This window comes from Chiroxiphia lanceolata, chromosome 3 (genome assembly GCF_009829145.1).
Source record: "Chiroxiphia lanceolata isolate bChiLan1 chromosome 3, bChiLan1.pri, whole genome shotgun sequence".
Lineage (NCBI taxonomy): Eukaryota > Metazoa > Chordata > Aves > Passeriformes > Pipridae > Chiroxiphia > Chiroxiphia lanceolata.
In genome coordinates, this window is record NC_045639.1 from 101,714,163 (window position 1) to 101,733,522 (window position 19,360).

Genomic DNA, 19,360 nt, shown 5'->3' on the forward strand with positions numbered 1-19,360 from the left:
CCGCCAGGCAGAGCACCACACCCAGCCTCGCTCATGGCTGCTGCAGGAAAGACAACTGGGATATGAGGATGTGTGCCAGGGGTGTCATCTAGTGCCTCCCTCACGGCATCCTTCCTGCCATCCTCGAAGGATGTGTTCTGCTTAGTCTCTGCAGGTACCATATTAGCCATGTAACCTAGAGAGCCTTTTTCAGAACATTTGATGCCTTCACTGAGAGCTATATAGAGTACAGATGCATTTATTTCTGTTTCACAGGTACCAGGAATCACAAAATACTTAAAATACAGCATCTTAGCATCCTAAAAGGTGTCCCACTGTTTCCTCTTGCATTTACACATGGTGAAGATTCTATCTGATGCCTTTTATGCTTCAGCTGAAGGTAGAAATAAGGTATTTTTCTACTTCTGATAATAAGCAGTTGTTAAGATGCAGGTAAAATAAAAACAGAAGCCCCAAAACGCCAGGCTTCCCTGTCTGAGAGCAGTGAAAATGTACTGTTTTCTTTGGAGAGACGACTTTCTGTTTTACTTTGCAGTCAGCTAACAGTAGAATGTAATGTTTTTTCTTCTAGGTTACCTACCAAGGACACAAAATACATGGGAAGGCCAGATCACTGACAGCTGCTTTCTACAAGAGCATGCAAGTCCCTCTTGAGATGAATGATTGGAATGGGGATATGCATCCTGCTTTCACTGGAGGATCCATATCAAGGAGCCCCAAACAGGACACCTATGCTGGGACTCTACCCCAAAGGGATCATACAAATCCTATGTTCTCTGATAGCTCCCAGGAGCCTCATTTGCCTCTGTGGTTGGATTTGAACTCTGGGATTACACTGCCTATGTACTGGATGGTGGGCTCAGTCCCCTTTTCCTCTTATCCCCCATACTAGGGACCGCATTGAAAGAGACAGTGCCAAATTCAGACCTGGACCTGAGGCTTGCACAGCACAAGGAGTACATTTGGCATATATTAATTGGCAGGAACATGAATTTCATGCAACATCCCCTTAAGTAACTTTTGGATCAAATGATATGGCTGCATTTTTCTTCTACTAAGTCAAAGCAAGGTCTTCCTTCAAAGTATCATGTTTCAAAACTTCTAGTATGACACTTCAATTCTAGTACATGTCCATTTGTAAATAGCGTTTAGAAATGAGCTTCTAAATATTGGTACTCAAGATGAATTGGTCCCTCTTCCAGTGGCACTGATCAGGAATCAGCAGTTGATGAGGATCTTCACAGTCGCACTCAGAGTTGGTCTGTGCTCTCTGTGCTTCCTAAGCAGCTATGGTGCCTCTTACACTCTGCCACCCTTCACCACCCACCTCTCCCATGCCATTTCTCTGTGTGAAGGGCTATTTTGTCAGTAGCAGTTTTGCTCCAGCTGGGCTTCCAGGATTATGCCTGAAGTTCTTGTGGCACGGGACTGGACTCAGCGGCAGTACTCCCGCTCGATGCTTGCCATGAGCTCCTCCTCCGAGTAATCATATGATATTGTGGACTGTCCTGATGGCTTCTTGCTGTTGCTTTCTGGGCTCCTGTCACAAAAGGGAATGAGTTATTGGTGTTGTGAGAGAGAATCAGGCTCTGAAGACATGAGAAGGCCCTTAACTATTTTTGTGAATGGAAAGATCGAGCTGCAAGTGGCTTGCTGAGACACAGATACTCTGTCATGCCTAGTTCCATAACCCATGGGCACATTGCCTGCTGACATTTGCTATCATTTGGCGCCTATTTCAGTCTGTGAGTTCATTACAGTACAGCCCTTACAATGCTCCAGATCAAACGCCCGGAATCTTCCAGTTAGGCTCAGCTAAAGGACTGTGTAACCTTTATGTTAGTTACTAGTTTTAATATTTTATGAAGAAAGAGATTTTTTTTGTTTGTATTTTAAGGGATTTGAGTTTCAACCAAAACATGAATGCAGCTCCCTCAAATTGCTCTTATGGCTTTCATTTATTTTTACATCAGCACAACTCTCACATGAGTGGGAACTGATGTATGATTCAAAGGGAACTGGTATTGGGTTTACTGGTGTTTTAGGAGGTGGTTTATGCTGGGTACAAGAGAAATCTGTCCCTACCTGCATGAGGGAGAACAGTGAAAAGGCTTCTGCAAGCTTAGACCACTGTACCTCAATGCTACCAATTAAGTGTACTTGATCTTGCCTTCTGGGACTCAAGAGAGGAGCCAGGAGCTGGTGACTGAGTGCTCCTCCTTGGCCCAGTAAGGAACTGAGAGGTTCAAGGAGGAGCAAGGCAGGCTGTCAGGCTTGTCATCTCTGGAAGTTGGAGCACATGGCTCAATGAAATGGAGGTCATGGTGTGGTGCAGAGCTAAGTGGGGACTTGAGCTGGTAAATCCAAATTGTAAAGTGCTCTGCCATGCCATGTCAACCAAGATTTGTGACCATCTACTGGTAGAGAACAAGCAAGAAATAAATGAGTTTGTCTGTCAGTTAGCTGGTTGCCAAAGAGGCAGTAGCATGGCTCCAGATCTGTCCTAGACTCATCATGTAGCATCTGTTGAATTACTATTTTTCTATCCCACTCTGGGTCTTGCAGCTGGAGTGAATTTTGTCATTGGCATCCTTAGTGAAAAAAGATGAGGACCTGTTTATTAGATGGAATCACAGAAGCTGCCTCAAAGCAGGTAGGTAAATGTAGAATCAGAATTGAAAAAAATAACACTTTGTCCTACAGAGGAGATGCTTTCATACTGCTCTCCTTGGGCCAGGGAGCATCCTCAGTGTTCCTCCAACAGGCAGCAGCCAGCCTCCTGCTGCTGTCCTGCTCCTTCCTCTGCTCTCATCTGCCTTGGTCAGAGAAGTTCCAGCCCAGCCCAGCCCAGCCCAGCTCTCTCACTGAGCTGTGCTTATGCTATGCCCCCTGTGTGTCAGAAATAGTTTGATGTTTTCCCTGGAGTCACCTGATGACCAGCTGGTGTGGCCACTGGGTCGTGTGGGTGTTCTACACTTATTTACACTGCACCATGCCCTTCATGAGTAGTTTTACTGTCAGCAAGTAGGATTTAGCAACTGAACTCTTCTGCTTATTCCTTTTACTAATTTTCCTTCTGAGGGGCTCCAGGCAACCTGATTTCCACTGCAGAAAATAAGACCTGAGAAGAAACCTACAAGTCCAAGAGCTCGAACTGTACAGCAGCAGTTACAAAACATGAATGGGAAAAGGAAGTGAAGAAATCTGACTTAAAACCACAATTTACTGATTTAAACGCTGCACTGTGACAATCCTCAAACTAATTTTATGTGATGAATAAGAGGCAGAGCTCTTGGCAACCTGCTTGCAGGCCCACAGAAGAGCCATTGTTTCTCTTAGCAGTTACATAATTTCCCACTGTTAATTATTCTCAGTGCTTTGGTTTGCATGGATAAAATATCCAGGTAAAACTGGAACTCATTGAGACATAGATGTGCTTTTAAAAATACAAAAGTAAACTCCACTTACCATGCATACCCCAAAATTGAGGGGAAAAGAGAGGGCTGGGTTTCTTTCAAGAGCAACAAAAAAGCAAGTTGCTGTTCATATTCTTTCTATATTTGTGGCAAAGTTCTGTATAATTTAATATGGGAAAATTGAAATAAATTAAAAAATGAGAGTTTTAATCTGGATAAAAGGAGAAATTTCTGCACCCTGAGGACAGCAACCAGAGGAACAGGTTGTGATAGCACAGGCTCTATCCTTAGAGGCTTTCAAGACCTGATGGGACAAAGCCTGGAGTATTCTGCTTTGACTTCACAGCTGATCCACCTTGGAGCTAGAGCTACGAGATTGGATTAGAGAGCTCCTGAGGCTATTCCAACCTAAATCTCGATCTCAAAGGTTTAGGTGCAGCTTCTTCTACTGATCCTGGAATTTAGTGAGAGGCTGTGGCAGGGAAATCCCAAGCTCAGGATGTGCATAGGACAAAAGCTGGTGGACTATAAGGCTGTTCCCATGCCCCTCCAGCTGCTCCAGCAGCAGAGGAGGCACCTTGCTGCTCTCATCACCATGTGTCAGGGCTGCAGGTCAGGTCTTCAAACGCATGTAGTGCAGCTGAGGGCTGTTACACTTTCTGATTTGGAAAATAACAGGTAGGCATGTTAAGGGGAAAAATTTTCAGTCTGCAGATGTTCTGGGGAAGGAGAGAAACCTGGGAAGGGGCAAAGCTGAGAGAGAAAGAGCTAACTGAAAAGCATACAAGAGGGGAATTTGCAGCACGGTAGTGCAGTAAGAAAAAAAAGGCTTATGCAGTGACATCAGGATTACTGGGCAGGCTTCTGGGTGTCTCACTGCTAAAAAGTTATTAACAGCTTGGAGGGAGTTTAGAAAGCAGCAATAAAAGTGATTTAAGAAGCTAGAGCAAAGCAATTTAGGAAAGAGGAAATCAAGAAATGCGTTCCATTTCAGCTACAGGCCTCTTGGTGTTTAAAGATTCTTAAGAGAAGCAGGAGTTAATTGTGGGTTTTCTGTTAAATTGAAAGACAGTGAACTATGCAATGTGGAGAAGGAAATGCAAAGAGCAAAAGTGAGCAAAACCACCTTTGATCAAGATCCCAGCAGTGGGTATGGCTGGCAGTGCCACATCCCTTGTGTCAGTCAGCTGCCTGGTGTGGGGCAGAGCTGTCTGTGGGCTCCGGTGACAATGTCCCTGATGGGTGGCTAAGGTGACAAGCTCCAAGGCAGAAATGTGAGCTAAGTGGCTGAAAACTAGGTTGGGGTGAATCTAGGCCAGTGTTTTGTATGATTTTGCTGAGGATGGGAAAGTCCAGGGTTAATCATTAAAATGCCTTCTGCAAGACCTTGCAGCTGAAAAATGGGTCAAAACAACGCCCTGGTAGCGCTGCCAGTGACACGAGCCTTGGCAGCAATTGTAAAACCATTACAGCGTTCCTGGGCTGTGTCATCCACCCGTGGACTGCCAGATGCTAGAGAGCAGTTCCCAAAACTGCTCTGTAGCAGGGAGGGGAGTGGGGGATAAGAAGTAACACAGCCCAATCAGGAACACATCCAACTGTGTTCCCATGCGCATCCAAGGTATTTGTCAGGGGCTGGTTTAGATGCTTCTGTGGTGTCATATAGGCAGCACAGGAGGTGCACACCTACATCTGCCTCACGTGACTGCTCTCCTGAAACACACTATTAAGTCTCTGTACCTGGTTTTTTTTCTCCTTGCTTGACATTTATTTTTCCTTTAATTGGCTTTATGGGAATTTCTTCAGTCAGCAACTCTATCAAGACAAGAATGACTTTTGCTGTCTGTAACATGAGTGTTTATCTAGAATGATTCCAGCCACAGAAATGTGAAGGATAAGAAGACACCTACACACATTAACCTCTGTTTCTGGGATTTGATTTGATTTGATTTCTTCAAAATGCAGTTCTGCTGGGTGCTGGGCCATTTCCCAAAGAATGTTTGCATAATTCTTGCCAGCAGGAATTGCAGCCCTGCTTATGTTGAGCAGTACAGGCACTTCACACATAAGCTGTTCTATGGGGCTCTGCAATGGGTGTACAGTAAATGTTATTTAAATGAAAATAAGCTCCTGCTCTGTCATCCCAGATTAGAAACCAGTTTCTGCTGTCTTGAGTCTTCCATTTGTGTGTCAGAGGGAAGGAAAAGGAAAGCCTTGGCAGGGTGTGAGGGGCCAGCAGGCTGGGGAGCTCAGTGTGGGGCTGTGGCAGGGCTGGCTGTGCACCCCCAGAGGAGACTGCTCAGTTGCCATCATAGCCCAAAGCCCATTGAGGATGCTGGAAAGCCCAGGAGTGGTTAAAATCCCCATGAGAGCACCTGTACAAGCCTTGCTGTCAGAAAAGCCAAGGGCAGTGTTTTCTGAGTACTCCTGAAACCAGCAGCCTTGCCAGGTGAGAGCTCCCTGCCAGCTGGGAGGGGGAGAAGGCGGAGGGAGGACAGTGGCTGGTGCCTGGGCTCTCCTGACTCATCCACTGGCACTGCTCAGCATTAGTAGGTCACACAGCCTGATGGCCAGGATCTGCAGATTAGTCTGCTCTTGAGTGCTGCAGGAGCAGAAGGGCTGGATGACAGCCAGAGCTTAATGTTGAAAAGAATCGCTCTTTAGTGTAAGGAGGTGACTTTTTAAGATGTTTTTTCAATCCTCTTCATTTTATCTGGGTTTCTTTAACACATGTGTTAAACTGTCCCCATTGCTCTTGGTGCAGGCAGACCTGGAGGTACGCTCTGCTTGGTAGCTTTTGCATGGTAGCTTTTGCTCATGGAAGATTTCAGGTTTCCTTTTTTCGGCACCCAGTGCAGAAGGTCCCCACTATTCCCTGTCCCTAAGGGACATGTCTCTAATTGGAGTACCATGGGAGCATCTCATAGGCTTTCTCTTATGATTCCTGGGGAACAAAGAGATTGTTTTCTCCTTTTCCACACACTGCAGAGCCCACAGGTGACTGGTGGGTGAACCAGGGTCTGAGCTACTCATTAGAGCAATCCTCCACAGCTTTTCACCAGCTCTTCCAAGGTGCCTCTCTGACATGGGGACATCTTAAATTCTGCATTGCTCATCACCAGGAATGAATCTCTACATTGTAATTAAGATGAAGCCTGGATTTTTTCAGGCAGCACAGCTACTAGATTTTTTTAAATTGGCAAATATGAAAAACAGTAGAATATTTAAGGCTATAAACCATTTCACAGCAATCTCACCCCTCTTTTGCACAGTGTGAGGGATGCAGAAACAGCTTTCCCCTTTATGGTCCCTTCACCCCCTGAAGATACAATGAAAGCAGAAGATACCATGAAAGCAAGGGATACTCACTGATGGTCAGCATTGTTGTTCTCTGGGCCTGGTGAGCTTCTGGTTGACAAAGCCTGTGAAACAAGAAAAGACATGTATTTCAGTTACAACACTTTAAAGTCAAGGAAGGCGATTCTGCCCCTCTATTCTGCTCATGAGAGACCCCACCAGGAGCTGCATCCAGCTCTGGGACCCCCATTACAGGAAAGACATGGACCCACTGGAGTGAGCCCAAAGTAGGGCCACCATAATGATCAGAGGGCTGGAGCACCTTTCCTATGAAGACAGGCTGAGAGAGATGGTGGTGTTCAGCCTGGAGAACAGAAGGTTCTGTGGAGACCTTATTGCAACCTTTCAGTACTTAAAAGGGACCTCTAAGAAAGATGGAGAGAGGCTTTTTACCAGGACCTGTGGTGGCAGGACAAGGGGCAATAGTTTTAAACTGAAAGAGGGCAGGTTTAGATAAGAACTTAGGAAGAAACTCTTTACTGTTGGAGTGTTGAGGCACTGAAAGTGGTTGCCCAGCAGAGTTGTGGATACCCCATACCTGAAAATGTTGAAGGTCAGGTTGGATGGGGCTTTGAGCAACCTGGTCTAGTTGAAGATGTTCCTGCCCATGGCAGGGGTGTTGGAACTGGATAATCTTTCATGGTCCCTTCCAACCCAAACCACTGTGTCTTTCTATGAAACCTATCTCTGTCTATAGTGGGCTATGTCTGCCCTGATTTAAACCCCCAAACAACCTCTGTGGAGACAGGTACAAGAGACTCCTCTTTACTAGCCCTGTTTTGCCTGCTCTGTTCCAGCATTCAGGGCAGCTGGGTGGCTGCAGGCTACAGAACTGAAATCCCTGGCTGACTTGTTAAACCTCCCAGTTTTTTCATGAATGAGCACTGCCCCACTGATTGACAGGTTGCACTATGAAAATACCTGTTAAGGAAAGAAGTTACTGCAACATGGACCCAACTCTTTTTACCTGACAGAGATGCTTCCCTGAAATGATCCATCTGTAGTGAAACAGCCACATTCCCTATGCTGGAATCCACAGGCTTTCAATGGGGCATCTGGTAATAAAATGAACCCCTTGCAGCCAGATGCTACTGAGAATATAACTTTCATCTTTTTTTACTTTTTCACTGTACTCTCACGGGCAAAAGGAGTGGGACAAGAACATGGCTTTGCATAAAACTAGATCTATCTTGTCACCACTATTTTTTCTGAGCTGCAATCCTAAAGCTGGTAGGCCTCCTTTGTACAAGCTATCCTGAATCTCATGACAACACTAATATGTAGCACACCAAACCAAAGTGAGGATTTGGCTTCCAGAAAATAGAAACAAAAAGTTGTTTTGTCAGTGTGGAAAAGGGGAAATATTGTACAAGAATAATTCTTTCTGTACAAGAAATGGAAGCAAAGGAACCAGGGAGAGGTGTGGAAAAGCTTGCAATCCAGAGCCATCACCTATGCCTCTGCTGCATGGTGTTTCTGAAAGGCTGGATGGGACCAAGTGATTCCTCAATAAGATCTGATCTTGAATAGCTCAAACTTGCACTTTCTCAAGGTCCAGCAATGCATGGGACAGCTGCTGGTAAGGGTGGGAGCTATGGAGGGGAGATACCCCTCTACAGGCAGTACTGGTACAGCATTGATGGCTTTATGCAGTCTTGAGCTGATTTAAATCAGTTGGTATTGATCAGGCTTGTATGTGCCATCCTCTGGGTAGAAATGTCCAACTGGGTGTCTGCAATTACTGCATGGCACCTGATTTTAATTTGAAAGGAGATGTTTTCACTACACTCCTTCCTCATCTGCTCCTCATGGGGATGGACAGAAGTTGAGGTTTAAACACCATGGTCTCAGACACTGCCAGGCAGATAGAGAGGTGCTTGGCAGAGAACTGCTCAGCTCTTCTCTGCTTCTTGCATGGGCTTTGTGCTGCTGTGGTCACCTTTGGCTCCCATGCTTGAGCCAGTGAGGAGGGCTACAGCAAGGACACCTCCCTCAGGGCATGGATCAACACCTCTTCCAGATGAGCCCTTAGCAGCTTCCATTTCTGGAGCTGGGAAAGATATCTGTCATCCACGATATTTTACATCCTAGCTGCTTGCTTAAAATGACAAAAGATATTATCAATCTTAAGTAGAGCTTTAGTTTAATACCTGCCAAAAGGGAATCCACGTACTTTCAGAAGAGTCCCTGCTCTTTGGTAACACTTTATTTTCTCTGGAAGAGCCTGAACTAGTCTAGAAACAGCTCCTGGGTCCAAGCAGAGACAAGGGTATGTGAGAAAGCTGATGGTGGGGGAAGACAGTTCCCGCCTGGTTATTTAGCATCATTTCTTGGCAATCTCCCACAAGCAACAAGAGCAAGAAGCAGTGCCAGGAGAACACCATGCTGAGCTCCAAGGGCTGACTTCTCCTGGGATTGCATCCCACAATGCAGCATCATCCACTGGGCTACTGCTGCTGTCCTGGTTTCCTTCCACCAGGCAAATAACATTATTCATCCTCAGCACCAAGGGAAATACAGTTCTTCAGGAGTGCTTTGATGCTGTTCTTCCCACAGTGAGAACCCAGCTGCCAACTCTTCTGGGCAAAGGATGGGTTTGGATCATTTTTGGGAGGGGTTTGAATTGTACAGTAGGTCGTCTGTTTTTTATTCCCTTGTGGCTGACTCCTCCATGTTACGAGTTGTACGTGTTGTGTGGGTGGAAGACAGAATTAATTAGTCATCAGGACAGAGCAGCTCTGGTTAGTAAAATCTGCTTCTCTGTGCAAAACCTGCTCCCACCTTCTCCAAGGGATCTGTCAGCAACAATACTTATTTCCCAAGAGAATTTGGCATTGGTGCAGGTAGATCTCTACTGACATTTAATCTGGCGCATGAGTCAAAAATGGTGGCAAGGAAAACAAAAGGCACCTCTAGCCTCTGCCTTTTGCCTGCCATCAGAGCCTCTGTGCTTTGGGAGCTGCTCCTAACTCCTCCAGGCAAAGTACACATGGTTCCTCAATGCCCAGGTGACATCATGTGCTGGGCAGCAGGCAGGATTCGGAGCACTGGCTGTCACAGGCTGTGAGACACAATAAAAACTGACCCCACCCAGCCTGTTCAGGATTGCTGTAATGTGCGTGTTGCAAGTTCAGCACATAATTGGTAGAAGCCCTTTATGTGGGTTAGGATGATGCATACATCACGACACTTTAATATTATGGGTTCCTATCCTACAGCTAAATAAGCAATTGCTGGCCTGGTTGGCCTGCGCTCTGTTAAGAGATAAATGAAGTCAGCTTCTCCTTTCTGCAGCTTGCAGTCATCTTTTTATTACTCATGCAGACCAGAGCGTGTCTCCTTGTTTTTCACCCTGTCCTCAGTGTAAGCATCTTGTGCTGGGGTCTGTTGTGCCACAGAGCCCCACATCACCCCCTCTTCCAAGTTTAAAGGCTTGTATATTAAGCTCACCCAGCATGTACCCAGGTTAAATTCAATGTAATGAGATGTGAGGTGGAGTGGTTTGACGGTCATTGCACATGCAGTTCAGCTGTCCTTTGTGTTAGGGCAGCGGCTCCTGGGAGCAAGGCAGAGCAGAGAGCTGGAAGGAAGAGCTATTTCTCTGTGCTGAGTGCATGAACCAGCACTCCCGGGATGCAGTTTCCCACTTCCCCCAACCCAATGCAAGTTCCTCATGGTCCTGCCATCCAGTAGCTGTGGGAGAGCTGGGTGAGTACACCCTCTCCTGGGACCTGCAGGGCGATCTGAAGCTGTGCACCTTCGGAGGCCCTGAGCTGCTCCTGAGATGCATTGAAACAGTCAACTACAGTCTTGAGTATTGAAATCACACCATCTCCAAAACTGGGAGGTCAAATTCAAGCGTTCTTAGAGATGGCCCCTGTAGTGGTCCCTGAGCCGTGCCTAAGCATTATTTGGGAGACTGCAAGTTGATCCTGAACAAAACCGTGCCAGCTCAGTGGGGCAGACCATCATGGTCCAGTGCCAGGCAGCTGCTATGGTATAGTTTATCAGTACAGATACAGCCCTGAGATGCAGTAGAGATATAGACCCTGAGTACTCCTATCACAGCCAGGGCAGCCTGGAGAGTGACTGAGCCACCTAAAACATCTACATGGGAGCAGTGTTGTCCTTGCCACTGCTGACCCACTGGGCTGTGGTTTCATAGCATGGCTTTTCTGCAGGATGCAAGCCAGTGCCTCCTTCCCTGCATCTGCTCTTCCCAAACCCTACTTCACTAACGCCCTGTGAGCTAGACCAGGGGACTGGTCTGAGCTGAAATGCAAACCCTCTGCCTCGGCAGGGACGGAGGTGATGTCAGCTGGAGAGCATCACAAGTGCATGAGCAGCAGAGTACGGACGGCTGAGCTGGTACAGCAGCAGGGCAGCACCCTCCAGCGACGCCAGCACATGATGTGGGAGCTGAGCCAGTCCTCACTGCTGAAATCAGCCCCTCATGAACCCGCAGGCAGTTACTGCTGGTAAAAAAAAAAGAGCTTACCTAAGGTGTCAGTAGGTACCAAACGGGATGTGTGGCCCTAGCTGCACTCCAGGGAAAGCACTCCCAGCCTTGCTCCGGTCTGCAGCAACATCCTCTGGCCAGCAAAGAAATTAGGAGCAGGCGGTGAACGGGAAGTGGGCAGGGATGCAGGGAGTTCCCACGCTTCTCCTCTCCTGCCAACTAAAACACCAGCTCCCAGCTATTCTGCGCATGTCCTGAGCTTAGTTTTTAGATCAAGAATAGCTTCAGGGCAAAAGCAAGCCATGCTCTGCCAAGGGAAGGAGGGGAGTTGTGGAAAATAACTATTCAGCAGTTTTCCAAGTCCAGCTGCAACACAGCTGTGCTGGGAGGGTGACGCTGGCTGAGGGGACAGCACAGCTCGCTGCTTCTGGGCTCTAGTGAAGTTTCAGGTGCTTTTAACAAGACAAAGAATATAATGTGTGTGACACATTATATGTGTGTGACACAGTTCAGCTTGAGAACTGCCAGATCCACAACTGGACATTAATTGCAGAATCTGAAATAATCTGACTTCGGGAAGTTCAAAGAGTCCCAGATGTTCAGTTGGAAAAGACCTTTTCTGAAGGCCTCCCACTCCTTACGCAACTGTAGCAGAATGTCTTGACTTGAGGGCATTTCTGACTATTAATACAACCAGGAAGAAAATGCTGAAATAAGCTGCTAACAATGCTAAATTAGAAAGATCAGATTTCTGTTTGAGGGAAGCATATTTTAACAAGACTAGAAAAATAAACCTGAGTTCCTGTAAGAAACTAATGGGGCATGACATTAAATGTCCCTACAGGACCCTCATGTGTTTGCAGCTGGGACCAGCCAGCCACAAGATGACGCTGTGCCACACCAAACTGCAGAAAAACATTTATTTGGCTGAAAAAGTCAGGCAAAGCTTTGAAGACTTGGGTGTTTTAGAAGTGTATGATAGTCCCTCTAGAAGTTGGTGAATGCATCCTCTACCTGTGTTATTCCCATGCTGCAGCTTGAGTGATTCACTTGCTGAAATCACATCCTGTCTCCAATCAGGAGGAGTGATGGTGCCATGGAAAAAGCTGTTAAAAGCAAGATCCTAACATGTCTGTGTGATTCTTCTATTTCAGGAAACCAATGGGGAAATGCCTGAGGCCACAGTCTCTGCCCTGGCTTCCACTAAGAGCTGCCACTCTGCCCTGTGCTGAGGTGCTGCTCTGAGGTGCTGTTCTGAGGTGCTGCTCTGAGGTGCTGCTGAGGCAGCACCTGTAAAACCACAACTACATGTTTCTGTCTTGAGCAAAGAGACAAGGAAAAAACATGTATCACCATCTAGAATTGAGGGCAAAGCTGAAAATGGACATATGATGCTGATAAGAGGTGCTGGGGTCTGCTCCAAGCCAGGTTCAGGCTCCCCATCAGGATTTGGTTCCCAGCCGGCTGCTATTCTTTCGCGCTTCTCACTCCCAAGTACTCTCTGAATGTAATAGAGGTGGCTCAAGCCTCTAAATGCAGGTGCATCCCTCTCTACCAGCCCTTGTCACCTGGCCTGACTGCCCACTGGTGCTGCTAACTTGCTGACAAACTGTCCTGGGGCTCAGGTGTGAAGCACGACACTGATGCACATCATGCCCAGGAAAAACCTAACCATGACATCAGGGAGCTGAGTCCTGTTTGCAATTCTGCTCATTTCTGGCTCGTGTCAAACCTCTCCTCTACTCCTGCTACCCAAAATCTGCTCCTCCATGGGCTATTTCTTATCAGACTTTTCTCCTGTAATACTTTCTTGTTACCCTTCCTCCTCGTGCATCACCTTTCCCTCATTAATTCTGTTGAATCAGCTCATGCTTTTTGCTCTGAAATTTCTTTGCTCATCCTCCATTTTGCACAGGGCAAAGCGAGTTCCCACCACTAGAGAGAAACTACAAATGAGTGCTTGAGAAGCTGGCAAGACTGAGAGAAATTGCCCTCAAAATTTCTAGCAAGGAACCGGCAATGCAACAAAGCTGATATCCCTTTCCAGAAACCTCCTCCACCAGCCTCATGGGAAGAGTAGGACTGTAGTTTGTACAACAACCTAAAAGACTAAATTGCACCGAGTAAACAACCAAAACCTGGTGCTGCAAACAGTTTCCTCCCTTCTTTTCTCAGGCTATTGACATTTTAGGCCCTAAGGAGTCAGAATGGTAAGCCCATGATCGCTGTCTGTACCATGGTCATCTCAGGTTCACGTAAAGAAAGTGCTGCCAGTAAAAAAGCTTCCAGTTTGCCCTGAAAATACCTGAGACTTCTCTTGTATGTCTTTTAGATATCTGAAAAACACTGGTAGTTCTTTGCTGTCTTTAAGACAATGTATTTGGGTGCAACAAGAGGTGTGGACTTCCTCCCACACAAGAGGCAGCAGCAGCTGGACAAGGGGACACACACAGGATGCTCAGCATCACTGTTGCCTCACAGGTGGCACAATTGTGTGCTGCACCCACTTGACCTTGTTGGATGACCAAGGCCCCACATGCCTGCTCCAGGCTGAGTTTTGAGGACCCTCACAGACATCTCTGTGCTGTACCAGGTCTGACCACAACCCAGAGTGGCTGAAGGGGTGCTACAGGTTTCTCACCACCATTTCTGCCAGAGGAGGAGGTCTGCAACAGGGAGTGGGGCACAGTGACTCCCCAAGGGCAACATCCTAAATTCCTCAGTCTTTCTGGTTTGCTCCTTGTCACTGGTTCACTAGTATCTAATGCTATAGTGGACTGTCTCTCTATTGACACTAGTAAAGAAAGATGAGGGCAGTTCCATTGCCTTTCTGATATGTAATTACCTAGAACACACATCAGAATAGAGCTATAATACTACTTTATGTACAGGAAAACTCCCAGCTTATGTAATTATTATTTTTAAAGATCCAGCCATGATATTCACAAGTGGAAACAGAGGGAAAATGGATATCAGCAGCCTCTATTCCCATAAGTAAGGATAAATGGGAGAAGTCAGGAGCAGTGTTCATAAATGAGAGTCCCTCAGAGGAGAAAGCAGTGCTGGTCTGAGCTCCTGTTCATACTGCAGGAGGATTTGGAGCAGAAAGAAGAGTGAGGACAAAATATGTCGATACAAGATGTCTATTTTTTCTTCTGTTTCCAAGCCTTACTTTCTTTGAGGCTTTTCTTTAAAACTTGTCTAAAAAAAGGATTCCCATACTGATCCTTGCCAAGTTTCTTAATGGAAAAATTATTTTGTATTAGTTATCCTTTCCTCATGGATGAACAGTTTGGTGATGGAAGTGATACACTTCTAAAGAGCAAAACTGAGACATGCAAGGTAGAAAGTTCCTGGATCCTAAATATTCCTTTCCATTTTTAAATTTATTAGTCAGAAGACATTTGTGCATCTGTGGAGAGCAGCGTTTACCTTACAAAGAACACACAACTTGCAAAGCCAAACTAAGATGAAAGAAGCTGGTGATTTTTGGCCTCATCACCAGATGATATAGATGCTGCTGCTATTTTTGGATTGGAAAACACCCACAAAAGATGAATCTCAACTGCCTCGGTGGCAAATCCGTAATTTGTTAAACAGAAACAGACTGAAATTCGCCTTTAGGAAGAGCCAGATTGCAGTTGCAGCGGACTGGTAAACATTAAAGTGCAGTTTTATGTTCACATTTTTAAACTTCTGTTTACAAGCCTGACCCAGAAGCCGAACTATAAAGTCGAGCTATTTCCACAAAGCAGGAAAAGAAACTTCCAGTAGCACCGGGAGACTGGAGAACGGGATGGCCCCTCTCGGGACGGTGTTTCCCTTGCCCAACAGACAGAAAACGCAAGCAGAGCAGCAAAGAGAAGAGGAGAAGAGAGCATTTAGCCGGGCTCGCAGTGAAGATCAAAGGAATTTAGTGCGGTTTATGTTCGGAGGAAGACACGGCGAGCGGGCTATGGCAGGGGGGACCCCCGGGCTGGTCTGGGGGGTCCCGGGGCTGCCGTCGGGAGAGTCTGGGGTCCCGACCGGGGCCGGGGCCAGGGCGGGCACTTACCGCCTGCTGGAGCGGAGCCCCGCCGCCGCCTGCCCACATCGCCCCGCAGCTCCCGGCGGCCCGGGGCTCGGGAATGCCGCCGGCGGCAGAGGCTGGGCGGGCGAGAGCGGGCGCCGCCACCCCCTCGCTCTCTGCCGGCGCCGTCTCCGGCAGCTCCCGGTTTTCCGCCGCTCTGCCCTTGGGCCCCGCCGCGCTCCGCCGGCGGCTGCTGCCGCTGCCCATGGCCGGGGCCGCGCCGGGGCCGGGGCTGTGCCGGCGGGAGCGCTCCGGGCCGCCGCCTCTCCCGGGCGGGGCGGGCGCGGCGCTCCGCCGTTCCGGGAACCTTCGGTGGGAGAATCCCACCCCGGAGCGCCCCAAGGCCGGGGGAGGGAGCCGGCGGCGCAGGGGAGGGATGCGCGGCCGTTTCTGATCACGCTTTTTTGGGCAGGGTGCCGCGCTCCCCTTTTCCGTCCAAAACTTTCCATTCCAGCCCATTAGCTCGGGCCTCCCTAGCTCCAGATCTTTACATACATCTCCCTGAGCTGGGGAGAGGACGTTGTCATCTTCGGGGATGACAGCAGGAACAGCAATCCTGGGCTGAACTCAGGCACACTTCTCGCAGACGGGTCTGGCAGACCTTGGGAGAATAACGCAGCCCGGGCGATGCCATTTGGGTCGGGTTTGTGGCACTGAGTGGCGGTTCTGGCGGTGTTCCTGAGTGGGGGACTAACAAGTGAAAGGAGTAGAGTTTCGGGAAATCCCCCATGCAAAGAATGGGCACCTCCTTAGCCCGTCCCCACAGACAGAGTCACTCTGCTTCTCAACAGGCTGTCGAGCCTGTGGAGTTGATCCCCCAACCATCCTAGACTGCTTCTTTCTTTGCTTTCAACAGTAAAATCTTTGCGCAATTGCTGGGCACTCTGGAAAGTATCACTCAAATTAAACAGCACCTATTAAAGGCAAGACTGTCATTCCCGCCAGGGGAGGAGAGTAGGGGGGTACAGTGGCTGCTTGGTTTCCAGCCTCTATTTGCAGCATGCAGGCGAGTGGGAAGGAGAGCAGGTCCCACGGGGATGCTGCTCCCCTCCTTCCAAACCAGAGGCTGATGAACGCAGGAGGGGCAGAGTGTGACTCTTCTTGCTTCTCCTTAGCACTGACTGCAATGGTTGCATCTACGAGCCTTTCATCCTGCTTGTTCTTCCCAAATCACCAAGCTAAAGTTCATGACAGAGGGGCTGGAGGAGGGAAGGACACAAGAGGTCAGATCATTGCCAGGATGCTCTCTTAAGAATGGGAGCTTACAAGAAAGATGGGGACAGACTTTTTAGCAGGACCTGCAGCGATAGGACAAGGAGTATGGTTTTACACTAAAAGATGGGAGATTCAGACTAGGTATAAGGAAGAGATTTTTTTGCAATGAGGGTGGTGAAACACTGGCACAAGTTGCCCAGAGAGGTGACAGATGCCCCATCCCTGGAAACATTCAAGGTCAGGTTGGACTGGGCTCTGAGAGACCTGGTCTAGTGGAAGGTGTCCCAGCTTATGGCAGGGGCTTTGAACTGGGTGACTTTTAAAGATCCCTTCCCACCCAAATCATTCTGTGACTCTGTGAAGGATGTTCTGTAGGAAGAGTAGATCATCTGCGAGTCTGGGGGTGTTGTTTCACATGTCTGGGTCCAGAGCCAGGGTGGTCACAAAGAAGCTGTTTTGGATCTGAGGCAGGTCCTGGAGAAAGGAGAAGTGATGAGGCCTGCTTGCTGAGGAGGAGATGGCAGAGCTGAATGTGGAATTAAATATCCCCATACAAAATGTCCCAAGGGGACAGGCTCTGCAAGCATCAGAGACAAAAACTTTCCAACAAGAAGTGAACAAATTTCTCCTCCTCCTCCTCCATCCCTGCAGGCTGTCTCTGAAGGACTGGAGCCTCCTGGAAAGTTTCCTGGCTGCCCCCATGGAAACAGTTCATTCCAGGACAGTCCCTCAGATTCAGCTGCAAGTGAATTTACTTGGCTCCATAAACCAGCTGTCAAAATGAGCCAAACGCCCTGTGTTTTGAAGCAGATCACTGCTGGAGCCAGGAAAGTGTTTGAGCAACAGTGACCTTAAATGCTGCCATGGTTTACAGTGACACGGAAGGACTCTGAGATTTTCCAAAAGCTAAAGGCCTGATAAGTACATGACTCCTCAGGAAAATTAATGAAAATCAGCTATCAAATTCCTCTTTATGATGATCTGGTGGCTTTTAACCAGCAGGGCCAGTGGATAATATCTTGGCTGATCTTCAAGAGCAAGGGTTGGAAGTGTGTAATGCAAGTGCCAAGTACAGCATGTGGATCAGTTTTGGATGGCACACAGCCAAGCCAGCAATGAGCCAGGAGCCTTTGCATCCAAAGCACAGTGTTGAGAATGCCAGCGGTGCTGGCTCCTGGCTTCTCCCAAATCCTATGGGAGCCCAGGAGCTCTTTTGGATGATGATGCTGGACTTAACATGGTGGGTGGTCTCTCCTGACTCCAGCTGTGCTGGCACCCTCAGCCTCTGCTCTGGGAAAGAAAAGGATGTATGCTGTGTGTGAAAGGATGCCTGCCTCTGTTAGACAGCACTCTTCAAACCTGGCAATCAATGCCTTCTAATAAAAGATTTAATTGTGGAGATACAAATGCATGCATGCATATGCACACACTTGTACATATTGACACCCAAGTCTTGTCCGAACCATCACATTTATTTGAGGAACGTGGAATTATTTTAAGATTACCGTTATTCATCAAAGCCACTAGCACTGATTTACCCTGCTAAAGTATTTGACTGGACTTTCAAGAGCAAAAGCCAAAGTGGAGTTGACACATGCAATTGCCAGGACAAAATGTGAATTTTTTTTTCAGATCTTATTTTAAGATTGCTCATTCCCTGAGTATGTGAATAAACCAGACTGACTCTACCTCACCCCATATCTCACCCTATCCCCAGACTACAGGCAGGACTGTCAGTCTTCTCTCTCCTGACAGTCTTTCATCTGAGAAGGGATAGGGTATGTGAAAAATTGCAGCCAGTTCCAGTGGAGTTGTTTGTTCCGTGCCTTGTCCTTAGCCCATGGTCACTGGGATGGTCTCACAGACCCTATCCCACCTCTCAATCTCAAAGTGAGACCTCATAGTCTAGGCTTTTTCTCTATCAAAGCCAGGGAATTGTTGTTCCCCTCTGATGCAGAGCCTGAGCTTTTTGCTTCCTCAGGTTTTGCTCTCTGGCTCCAACCCCTGAAGCAGCCCCCTGGCCACAGGACAGATCTTTACGGCTCTAGCCAGCGCAAGGACCAGCCCAGCCCAGCCTTTGCACTCGGCAGCATTAGTGCAAGGAGGGGGTGGGGAGGATGGAAGTCAGACACCAACACACCCTGTGCCCCACAGACAGGTTCCCTGGGCAGGGGCAACACCCCACGAGGGTCCCAGCACCAGCATTTGGGAGGAGTGTTGTTCTGGGCTGTACCGCTGTTCACCTGGCAAGGCATGATGGGCAGCTGCACTCCTATCAGTAGTTATTATGGGAGCACCAGAGAGCTAAACACATGAAGAGTTTCCTTGCTGGTAAAATAACAGGCACCCTCTGACACAATAACCAAAACAGAACCCGGGGAGCTGTGTTTTTTCAGGTTTTTATTCCCACCAGAAATTTTTTAGGTTATTTGCAGTTAGTTCACTGAAGGAACTGGTCTTGTAATAATATCGCAGCACATGTGTTTAGGTTTTGTTTTCTTTCCTAATACTTGGTGTATTTTCAGCAAGCCTTCAACAGAGATAGATATACCTTGGTGTAATAGTTCTGGAAAGCTACGGAGGTTTTTGTGGTCACCTGTATTAATCACAAAAAGGATTAAAACTCAAAGTTAAAATACATAATATCAGAATGAATCTCTCCGTCTCACTTGTTGACTAAAAGGGTGGTTTCTCACATGCTTCCCAGACATCCTAAGGTCCCCTCACAAGGTATCCACTTCCCTGGGATGTGGCATGGGGAGATGTTGCGTCTTCTTAGCTGTCCTCTACAGCACCACTGATGCTGGTTGACCACTGTCAGGACCTGGGCATTCCTGCCTTGCA

At 47.7% G+C, this 19,360-nt stretch overlaps 1 protein-coding gene across 1 annotated transcript; it reads right to left on the reverse strand.

Moving 5' to 3' along the window:
• Positions 1-222: 222 nt before the first annotated feature.
• On the reverse strand, positions 223-18,771 carry LOC116784065 (transcription initiation factor TFIID subunit 4-like). Its single transcript, XM_032682243.1, has 4 exons — positions 18,750-18,771; positions 15,287-15,608; positions 6,786-6,838; positions 223-1,540 (listed from the first exon to the last, which is right to left on the reverse strand). The coding sequence occupies exons 1-4, from the start codon at positions 18,769-18,771 to the stop codon at positions 1,401-1,403; spliced, it is 537 nt and encodes a 178-aa protein (XP_032538134.1). The 3' UTR covers positions 223-1,400.
• Positions 18,772-19,360: the final 589 nt, after the last annotated feature.